General features: G+C 59.8%; 2 protein-coding genes across 12 annotated transcripts in view; one reads left to right on the forward strand and one right to left on the reverse strand.

Annotated features, from left to right (window-relative positions):
- Positions 1 to 4,767, forward strand: part of AP2A2 (adaptor related protein complex 2 subunit alpha 2) — a 73,623-nt gene extending 68,856 nt beyond the window's left edge. For all 11 annotated transcript variants that reach the window (XM_032270563.1, XM_032270564.1, XM_032270561.1 and 8 more), the window contains 6 exons: positions 479 to 568; positions 1,919 to 2,042; positions 3,253 to 3,369; positions 3,481 to 3,550; positions 3,636 to 3,770; positions 4,382 to 4,767. In XM_032270563.1, the coding sequence (XP_032126454.1) occupies positions 479 to 568; positions 1,919 to 2,042; positions 3,253 to 3,369; positions 3,481 to 3,550; positions 3,636 to 3,770; positions 4,382 to 4,459 (614 nt within the window). In that variant the 3' untranslated portion in view covers positions 4,460 to 4,767. The remainder of the gene's footprint in view (positions 1 to 478; positions 569 to 1,918; positions 2,043 to 3,252; positions 3,370 to 3,480; positions 3,551 to 3,635; positions 3,771 to 4,381) is intronic.
- Positions 4,768 to 8,978: 4,211 nt separating this feature from the next.
- MUC6 (mucin 6, oligomeric mucus/gel-forming) overlaps positions 8,979 to 10,645 on the reverse strand; it is a 24,904-nt gene continuing 23,237 nt past the window's right edge. Inside the window, 2 exon segments of the mRNA XM_032270575.1 lie at positions 8,979 to 9,091; positions 9,528 to 10,645. The exon segment at positions 9,528 to 10,645 is cut by the window's right edge and continues 10 nt beyond it. Of these exon segments, the coding sequence (XP_032126466.1) occupies positions 8,979 to 9,091; positions 9,528 to 10,645 (1,231 nt within the window).

The following is a 10,645-nucleotide window of genomic DNA, read 5'->3' on the forward strand; positions in this document are numbered from 1 at the left end:
GGAGGGCCCACGCCTGTGGTCCCACAGTGAGACGCCACCCCACCCACCAGGATGACCATTATAAAACAAACAGGTAGCTGGCATGGTGACCCACGCTTGTAACGCCAGCATGTTGGGAGGCCAAGGCAGGCCTATTACTTGAGGCTGGGATTTTGAGAAACAAAGCAGACAAAACAGACTGTGGCCTGGTGACTGCAGCCTGTAATTCCTGCACTTTGGCAGACTGCTGAGGTGGAAGGATCGCTTGAGCCCAGGTGTTTTTGACCAGGCTGCACAACATTGCGAGACCCCATCTCTACCAGCACTGGCGTGCTCATTCTAAAACTAGAAAACATTTGTTCTTAATTTTAACAACAGGCAAACGTCCCTGCAGGCAACTTCAGTTCAGCTGCAGATTGCGGGGTCTTGTTTTTCAGTGTGAATGTTCTGCATCGGTGTGGGATGATGTGTGTGAAAAGTTGTTTTTGTTTCCTTCTAGGTCGGATGTTTATCTTTTATGGGAATAAGACCTCCACGCAGTTCCTGAATTTTACCCCAACACTCATCTGCTCAGACGACCTTCAGCCTCATATCCTTGGGTGCATTGCCCCCGAGCCCACACACGCAGTAACTTGGGGCTAGAGGAGACTTGCGAGGAAGTTTTTTGGTTTTCTTGTTTTGTTAAAATAGCAAGATAATTCCAGATGCTATTTGAAAATCAGACCATCATCATCTGCCGATGGTATTGAGCAGACGAAAGAAATCAGGCAGTATTCGTATGAGTTTTGACAATACATTTAAAAGTGATGTGTGTTTGCCTCTTGCCCTGCATCTGGCTAACTGGAGTCCCTTTCTTTTTCATCTGGCTTTATTCTCCTGTGACTTTATCTTTACACCCTCCTCCCTGACGTCTCCCAGACGGAGCTGCTGCTTGCAGAGCGTGGGAGGCACTGGCGGGAACCAGAGTGAGGCTCGCACCCCGGCAGAGCCCGTGTGCTTCTGTAGGGCTTTTAGACTGAAAAGAAGTGACACTAGAACTTCCCCAGCTAAAAGAGGGACACTAACATGTCTTCCTCTAAGGACATCCCCACCAGAGAGAGTCAGCATGAAGGCCCCAGCTTGACCAGAGACGGTGACGTCTGGGGATTTGTGGTCAGAGGTCTGAGTGAAGCAGCGTCCTCCTTGGCACTGGCTGGTCTGTGTTCATGTTAGCACGTTTTAATGCAGACCGTTCAAGCTAACTGTTCAAAACAGTCATTAAAGATACACACATGTGGGATCACGTGAAGTGAAGACTGTTGAGGACCAGGAGTGGAAGCTCTGGCTCCTGCTGTGCCCTCTGTAGGGGTCTCTCCCTTGGGGTGTGCTGGGCTCCAGACAGCACAGGCCCAGAGGGAGGGAGAGGCCGCACCCACTGCCTCCGGACGCAGCCTCGCTGGTGTCACACGTTTCTTCAGGAGAGGCTGTGGGCAAACACTTGTTTTCCAGCATGAAAACCATGCTGATCACAGCATGGCGGGCCCTTTTCTGAGTCTCGCTGTCTTAGGAGCCTACTTCCCAGGATTCTTTAAGTTTCCTGTCATACTAAGCACCAGTTTCTGCAAACAGTGACAAAAATTGTGTATGTGGGAACCAGAGCTGAGGCTGACAGAATGGAACAGATAAGTAAAATAGCCCGTGTATAATCTAAGCGACTTTGTAAAATGGAGGCGTCATTTTGGGAGCGTGAGATGCAGCAGTGTGTTGAGGGTTGTCTGGTGGGCGGGACCCAGCCTGGGTGGAAGGGCAGGGCCGGGTGGAGTGGCTGCCCCTCGACTGTAGCTGGTGGTCCTGGAGTGTGGTGCGTGTGCTGCCTACGCAGGCCACGCTGGGATCTAGTCCGGCCCGTTTCTGCCACTGCCACTGGGGCTTGCTTGGCTGGTTTCCTTAATGCGCACACACCTGAACCTGCAGACCAAGCCTGTGGACCCGACCGTGGAGGGGGGCGCACAGGTGCAGCAGGTGGTCAACATAGAGTGCGTGTCCGACTTCACAGAGGCGCCGGTCCTCAGCATTCAGTTCAGGTCAGAGCGTGTGCGCTCCGGGCCAAGGAGTATGTGCGGGCACTTGGGCTCCAGCGGCCCCCACTGTGCCCGCACCGCATCCTTCCTGAGGGGACCCAGGGCCTACGGGTGTGGCCTGAGCTGCTGCTGCCCCCAGCTCTGCAGAGTGCAGGAAACCAGGGGAGGCGAAGCCCCAGGCTCCGGGACGGCAGGCAGCACCCAAACGGGGCCTGCTAGGATCTTCATGGGCACTACGGGGCCCACCTCATGGGGTGGCAGACAGCCCGGGCCCCGGAGCCACCTCCCTGGCTTGGTGCCAGGTGACAGCCGCAGGGCCAGGGCAGCTGGTTTCCTTCGGACACTGGCCTTGGGGGTGCGTTTTTCTGCAGTAGAGCTCAGATCATACCACTCTGCTTATTTTTTAAAACGTAGGATTTTCGTGTTTCGACTGTTTGCTACTTCCCCTTTTCAGTGACTACAACAGAGCGTATACGGGCAGCCTGTCCCCTGCCAGGTGTCTGCAAAGTTAGGGATGTTTAGAAAAGCACACTTCGATTATTTTTTTTGAGACAGGGTCTTGCCCTATCACCAGGCTGGAGTGCAGTGGCGCCATCTCAGCTCACCACAACCTCTGCCTCCCGGGTTCAAGCAATCGTCCTGCCTCAGCCTCCCGAGGAGCTGGGATTACTGGCATGAGCCACCATGCCTGGCTAATTTTTTTTTGTATTTTTAGTAGAGACAGGGTTTTTCCGTGTTGGTCAGGCTGGTCTCGAACTCCTGACCTCAGGTGATCTGCCTGCCTCCGTCTCCCAGAGTGCTGGGATTACAGGTGTAAACAGCCACGCCCGGCTTAGAAAAGCACACTTTCTGACATTAAAAATACAGAGAACTTAAGGTTGTTTACTGTAAAGTTTGGAGACATAGACATGCAAAGTTTTGTTTTATTTGTGCAAATGCCTTTGTGTTTTCAAAGAAAAAGAAATCACACTGTTTACACAGACTTGGAATTTTGGGAAACAGATTACTGGGGAGAAGTGAGGCACTGGGGTGTCCTGCCTTTGTGCACGGCCCTGGCCTGCCCTCCTGCCTGTGGGCGACACTGGACACCGAGCTACCTCGGCCCCCCTCTGGTGGGTGGTGATGGGTGGGCACACCTCACCCAGGCCGTTTCCGGCCCCTGAGGCGCTCGGAGGAGGAGCTGACTGTCTCTTTCTGCTGCTGCTGCTTGCAGGTATGGGGGCACCTTCCAGAATGTTTCTGTGCAGCTGCCCATCACGCTTAACAAGTTCTTCCAGCCCACAGAAATGGCTTCTCAGGATTTCTTTCAACGTTGGAAGCAGTTGAGCAAGTGAGAACCTGTTTTCCTGTAGGGTCAGGGTGGGGGCGGGGGGTCATTTGAACAGGTGGGCTTTGGTCTCTGGCCTGGCTGAGAACACTGGCCTTGGTTGCTGTTTCTCAGTCCACAACAGGAAGTCCAGAACATCTTCAAGGCGAAGCACCCCATGGACACAGAGGTCACCAAAGCCAAGGTAGTGCGTCTTGAGGGGCCTTGGGGGACGCGGGACACGCACCTGCGACGGGCGCCGGCCCTCACCCTCCTGTTTGTTCGGACAGATCATTGGATTCGGTTCTGCACTTCTAGAAGAAGTCGATCCCAATCCTGCGAATTTCGTGGGAGCCGGAATCATACACACGAAAACCACCCAGATTGGATGCCTGCTGCGCCTGGAGCCAAACCTGCAAGCCCAGGTCAGGCCCTGGGGAAATGGCTGAGCACGCTCGAGTGGATTCTGACAGTTCTCATGGTGACACGTAGCTCTCCAGTGCAGTTCCGGCAGCTGCGACATGTGTGCCCATCCAGCCCTACCCTGTCAGTATGTGATCAGGTCCCAGCCTCACCACAGCCGGCCCCGGGGAGCCTCGTCCCACCACGGAGCAGCCTGGGCCTGGGCTGTGGCTCTCCCAGCTGCCACGTGCGTCGGAAGCTCTTCCTCTGGGTGACTGCCTCATCCCGTCTGTCCACGTCCTGTTCTGTCGATGGACGCCTGTCTGCGTTTCACTCGGGCAGCACCCAGGAGTGTTTGTGCTTAGCGCTGCCAAAGCTGCCCCCCAGCTTCCCCAGGTGGCCGCACACTGCACATTCCCGCTAGCTGCGTGTGAGGCACCAGGTGCTGCCAAGCCAGCCCGCAGTTTCTGTGCCGACTGTTGTGTGGTGCTTAGGCCTCTGCTGAGCTGTGGGTGCCTCCAGCGTGCGTTCCCTGGGTGTGGCCCACAGGGTTCCCGCATGGCAGGGCTGGACCTGCGGGCCTGTGAGCCCCGGCGTGCCCGCTGACCCGCTGTCCTGCTGTGCTCTGTTTCAGATGTACCGGCTCACGCTGCGGACGAGTAAGGAAGCCGTTTCCCAGAGATTATGTGAATTGCTGTCGGCGCAGTTCTAGTGGCAAGGAGGGAAGGCCAGGCTCGTGTGTCTTGCGTTTCCTTCGTCTGTGCTGTCTGTCTTCCTGGCCATCCTGCAGATGGGCGCCTCGTGTCCAGCGTCATAGCACATGGCGCCTCCCCGCCCCGCTGCTCCGGACCCCTCCCCTCTGGGCTGGACAGGAACACGCGTGTGTGGCTCAGGAGAAAAGCTCAGCCTGGACTGTGGCAGCCACGGCAGAAGGTGGATTTTGGGATCAGTTTTTATAAAAATCAAGACAGTTCTGTGGTTAAATCTACAAATTAAAGGGAAATTAGAAGTTGACGTGAACGTGGTGTTTGTGGGAGTGTTGCTGAGCTGCCCCATGCTGCCGCCCACCTGCCTTGGAGCCTTTGGAAGCAGCAGCACGGCTGCACATCGCAGGGGCTGCACCTCAGTGTGGCCGTCCTGGTGGCTGTGCGCCTGGCATCATCCTGGGCTCTTGGGAGGAGCACGGCCGCCCCGGGTTTGCCGCAGCCCCAGCTAGACAGTCTTCCTGGTTGGGATTTTGATGTAGAATATAGAAACATTTGTATTTGTAATGACTTCTGGCAAAACCACATGTCCTGGTGGAATGTCATGGTTTTCCTGTCCCAGCTCCTGGTCGGGAAGGGCATCTGTCACGCTCCTGCAGTTGCTGGGGCCTCAGACGTGCAGCGGGGGGAGGAGCATCCTGCTGGCCCCACGAGGCGTGCTCGCCACCTGCCTTCGGGCTCCGATGAGTGCCCTGGCCCCTCGGGGCCCCCAGGACTCCAGGGTAAAGCGTGGGCTGTGGTGCAAAACTCTCTCTCCTGTCAGAGTGGGCGTCCCCAGGCCACGGTGCAGGCCTGAGTGCTTCCAGTGGTCTGTCCAGTGGTCCTGGTGGGAAGCCTCTGCGTGGTCAGGAAGTGAAGGGGCCGCTGGCCGCGAGCCTGTGTGCCACCCGCGGCTTGGCTCTCACCCGTCATCTGGACTCAGCACCCAGGCTGCACATCTGACCCTCAGAGGCGAGAGAGTGGGGCCAGCTGCGGAGCCATGGCTGGGGCCCTGCGCTCTGTCCCCGGGACAGGGGCCTTGTCTGTCCTAAACACGCCCAGCACTGGTTCCTGTTTCTTGACGTGCTGCGGAGGTGACACACCTGCATGAGGCTTTTACCCTGGCTGTCAGCCTCCTGCTGTGCGGGTCCTGGAGCGGCTGCAGGGGCTCTCGGACCTCTCGGTCCCCACACCTCCATGCAGTGATGTGGCCTGTGGTGTCTGCTCTCCTGCTGTGTTGGACTTTGATCACAGGGTAGCCATGTCAGTGACGTGCACCCCTCACACTGGCCACTCTGGGTCCTGCGGTGCCAGGTGTGACTCACGCAGTGCTGGGCTTGTGCTGCAGTTGGCGGCGTGGGCCTCGGTCTGGTGTCCCAGCTGCTGGGCGGTGCTCTGCTGTGGGCGACACCTGCAGGCCGTGTGTGCTGCCATCCGTCTTCCGTGTCCCTTAACCCCTCCCATGATCGGAGGAAAGGCTGCTCCCCAAGGCACCGCTTCCCTATGGGGCGATGCAGAGGGCCCCTTGGTGTGGCCTTCCTCATCAAAGAAAAAGGCTAGAACAGTGCCCGGATCGTGGACGGTCTTTGGGGGAAGCACCCCACGTAACCCTGTAGCTCCCCGGGGCCACGTGAGGTGCGGTCCTTGAGGTCCCCACTGTGTTGGAGGTGGGCCTGTCCTTTGGCGCGTGACGTGCCCTTGGCTCTGCCCATTTGATTTTGGGTGTGTGGTGGAGCTTTTGGGGACTTAGGTCCTGTGGGAACCCCTTCAGCCTGGCCTCGGGGCTCCCGCTGTGCAGTGTGTTGGGGTGCTGCCAGGGCTCCCTCCCATTCTTGGCAGAATGGGCCTGCCAAGCTGCACGTGGGTGTGAGGGGGCCCCACATGGGATCTCCTGGTCGATCCCACCACAGATGGAGCAGAGGGGTCCGTGGGCAGATGGGGGTGGTCCCCGGGGGACGGTGTCTTTGCCCGAGATGGGACAGTCCTGGTGCAGGGAGGGGAGGGCCCGGGGCCAGAGCCAGCTTCTCTTCTCAGCCCAGCCCCAGAGCGCAGGGCCCACAGGGTGCAGGTGTGCGGTGGGTGCCTCAGGTCGAAGGGGCTGGGGAGAGGCAAAAGCAGTGCTCAGGGACCAGTCTCTGTGCCTTGATAAGAACCAGTTTATTTGGAGTCTCTGGCCAGGTGACGCTGTCTTCCCAGGAGAAGCTGCTGAGGACGGTGCGGTGCTGGTGGGGAGGGGGCTCCTGGCTGGCTGGGAGCGGGGGTGGCTTCCCTACCTTCCCTGCCACTCTCTGTCCTCCCTGACCCTGGGAGGCCCCTTCTCTGGGCCGGTGCCTGCCTGGGTCTCTTGCCCCCAGCTCTTTGCAGGTTCCCATGTTGTCCCCGCCCCCAATGGGTCTGGCCCAGCACCTGCTTCGCAGCCTCATCTGCAGCGTTCTGGGCCCAGCAGGGCTGGGGTCCAGCTCAGAGGCTGGGAGGTGTTGGACAGCAGACAGGGGTGGTTGGGAGTGCCCTGTGTGCCTGGGAGGGTCCGTGGCCACTGCCCACCTCAGTCCCGCTCAGCTGGGTCAGGGTCTGCAGGAGTGTGGTGGTCTGAACCTCCGCTTGGCAGCCTCTCTCCCACCAGTGTCTCAGGTGAGCCACGGCCGAGGGCTCTTGGGGGCCAGGGCTGGTGACCAGGGACGCAGCTGCCGGCACGAGTGGGAAGGGGCTGGTGGGAGGGGTTGTCCTTCTCTGTCATCTGCAGCCGTTCACTCCCAGGAGACCAGGCAGCGAGCCTGCTAGTGTCCACAGCTCACAGAGCTGCACACGCAACGGCTGAACACCTGCAGGGTGAGCACGAGCCGCCGGCCAGGCGCGCTGGGGTCTGGGCAGGGCAGCTCGAGCTGCTGCTCGTGGGAATGGAGTGGGCGGCAGCAGCTGCAGCGGGCATCCAGCTGCTGGGTGTCGATGTTGAAGCTGCCGAAAAGCCAAGACAGAGCAGGGGTTGTGGCTGCTGCAGGGGCGTGCCTGCGCCCAGAAAGCCTCTCCCTCCCCAGGCCAGCTGGTCCAGAAAGGCCTGGACCTCCCTGCTGACCTCCTGGTCCCAGGGGCCAGGGCAGGCAGTGGGCAGCTGAAGCGCCAAGTGGCTGACCTGACTGGGCAGCAGGTGCCTGTGTGGGAGCCCCTGCCCTGCCCTGGCGCCTCTCTGGGTGGGGTTGTGAACCTTGCTGGCCGTGGGGTGGCCTTGCCTCGTGGACTCACCTGGCAGAGGAAATGCAGACGCCCTCACAGCGGGTCATCGTCACGTTGGCCACACAGCCCTTGAACGTGATCTCCTCCTGCTGCTCCTGCACGCTGCAGACCCCTGGGAGCAGAGTTGGACAGTCAGCAGTGCCCAGGGTGGCATGGAGCGAGGAGGGAGGGGGTCCCTGGCTGGGGACCACATCCCCACCTGCCTCTGAACCTTCCTGCCCAAGGCGTGGCCTCCCCTGGTGGAGCCCCGTAGAGCTTAGATCTCAGCCATGGACAGAGGCGAAGGCCTGCAGCCCCCTGCTTTGTTTTTCCCTCAAAGTCGCGATGCTGGAGTCCGTCAAGGTAGAGAATGTTCTCAGAGGACTCAGCAGGTACTGAGCCCTGGCCTGTGTGAGCCACCCGGGGAGCCCAGCTTCCCTGATGCCCAATCCCAGGCCTGGACACCGACCTGTGGGCATGGGAATCTCTGGTTGGCCGGACCCAGCACCTGCAGGGGGCCGAGGACACGATGTCAGTGACCCCAGAGGGGGACAGATGGTGTTGCGGGTGCTCCACGGGCCCCAGCCAGGGAGGAGGGAAGTGGAGCAGGCCCCATGGTCTGGGATCCTGGAAGGGGTAGGGTGGGGCCTACATGGAAGGCCCAGCCAGCGCCACTGAGAGGCCTGGGCGTGTGGCAGGCAGCATGCAGCTGGCGGGTTGATGCAGACAGTGGCAGCGTCCACATTAGAATCCGCCACTGTGGAGCTTGGGTTTAAAAGTGGAATAGAATTACTGGGCAAGGGCTGGGAGCTGCTGCCCATGTGCCCTCCCCTGGCTGTGCCCAGCTTTGTTTTCCTGGAGCCTGCCTGCCCGCGGCAGAGGGCTTTCTCCGGGAGGGGCCAGGACTCTGGGCGCCTCTACGGGCCCTGCTGTCTGCAGCCACCCTCCCCTCCCAGCTGGCTCCTGCTCCCTTACCTCTGCTTCTTGGGGTCACCTCCCTGGTAACAGCCTCCACCCAACTCCTGGTCTCAGGGAGGGACCCAAACCAGGATTCCCTCAGCCTGCAGCAAGGAACTGCCCCTCACAGGAGAGGCCACGCAGCCAGCTGTGGCATAGCTGCCTAGTGGGGGCCCACTGGGGTGGCTGCTGTGAGAACACCCAGGAGGAAAGGGAGGGACACCCCTGGAACGCGGGGTGAGGTGGATGTGGACGAGGCCTGAGGTGTGCTGTGTCCCCAGGCGGGTTGGGGAGCCGTGGCCTGGGGAGCAGTGGACTCGCTCACAGACAGGAGGCCAGTTGGGGGCCAGGAGGAGCCGTGGCCGAGAATTGGCGCAAGCACCAAGGAGCAGGCGGCCCGGTCGCCACGGCCAGCTCCACCTTCAGCAGCTCCCCTGGGGCGAGGCGGGGGTTGTGTTGGGCTTTTGTCTCTCTCTCTCTGGACTTGGAGGGAGGGCTGTGTGGCTTGAACCCTCGGCCTCGGCCAGCCCTGACATCTCTGAGCACCCACAGGGGCAGCTGTGGAAGGCTTCTGGCAGGTGTCCCTCTGAAGGGAGGCCAGAAGTGCAGCAGGGACAGGGGAATGAGAGCCAGTGCCAGGAAAAGAAAGGTTAGCGGGGGAGGAAGGCCCAATGGGGGAGGCCAGGCACTTGCTGGGTGCCTGTGAGAGGAGAGGAGATGGGAAAGGACCCACAGCCATGTAGGGAAGGTGGGGAACAGGCATGGGGACCTGGAACCACAGGACCGTGAGGGGTAAGCTGAGGCAGGGGCTGACTGGGAGTCACCAGCACAGAGGCGGGGACGGGGCAGGGCCACAGAGATACCACTTACTGGATGAGCTGGGCGTAGTTGTCACGAGAGAAGATACTGAGGCAGAAGCAGGGGTGCTTCCATGCGCAGTGAGGGAGCTGGTCAGGAACCGTGTGGTATGCACCGAGGTGGGACCAGGGTGCCTGGTGGTGAGGTTGGTGATGGGAGAGCTTGGGATACCTGTCACCCCCGAGGTGAGTGACACGAAGCCTGGCGTGGGAACTCGGGTGGTGAGAGAAGTGAAGCGTGAGGTGGTGGACTGAGAGGAGATGGCAGAGGCGAGGTGGGTGCTGGCCGTGGTCCTGCGCGTGGATGGAAACGCTGTGGTGCTGGATGCAGTGGGAGTGGATACGGGGAGCAGAGTGGAGAGGCTGACAGGAGGGGAAGTCGTGTGGGTGAGGGAGGCCCTGCTGGTGGTAGAGGCAGCTGGAGAAGGAGAAAAAGGAGACAAAGATGCCGATGCAGCTGGGGAACGTGTGAAAAAGGAGGAGTGGGAGCCCGAGCTCAGAGTTGTGGAGTGCATGGGGACAGACACCACTGAAGAAGATGAAGTCTGGGGAGAGGAGTGGGAGGAGGAAACGTGAGGAGTAACAGAAGATGGGGCAGAGGGCGGCGGGGAGGATGAGGACGAGTGCAGCTGATGAGTTGCAGAAACCGGAGTGGTTGGAGAACCCGAGTGGGGCAGTGGTGTGGTGGCAGAAGATGGTGATGGTGGCCTTGAGCTAGAGTTCTGAGGCGACCAAGAGGAGGAGGATATGAAGGAAGTAGAGCCTGTGGCTGTGCTGAATGAGCTGTGGGCGTGGCTGGTCCCACTGGTGGTGGCTGTCATTGGTGGGGCTGTGTGTGTGGATCCTGTAGCTCTGACTGTTGTCTGTGGAAGCATGGTGCCTGTGGGGGTTGAGTGGATGGAAGGGGAAGTGGACATTGGTGGGTGTGTAGTGGTGATGACCGTGTGAGTACTGGGAGTCACTGAGGAGGTGGAGAAAGGTGGAACGTGAGTGGAAAGTGTGGTCTGTGGGTGTGGTGGAGTTGAATGGATAGTGGTGGTCTTGAAGGATGTTGTAGTTATAGGACCAGTGGAAGAGATGGGACTGCCGCCTGTAGGTGGGGAGTGTGTGGTGAAGGGTGTGGGTGGCCTG

This window comes from Sapajus apella, unplaced genomic scaffold (genome assembly GCF_009761245.1).
Source record: "Sapajus apella isolate SASKATOON/1434 unplaced genomic scaffold, GSC_monkey_1.0 scaffold212, whole genome shotgun sequence".
In the NCBI taxonomy this organism is placed as follows: Eukaryota; Metazoa; Chordata; class Mammalia; order Primates; family Cebidae; genus Sapajus; species Sapajus apella.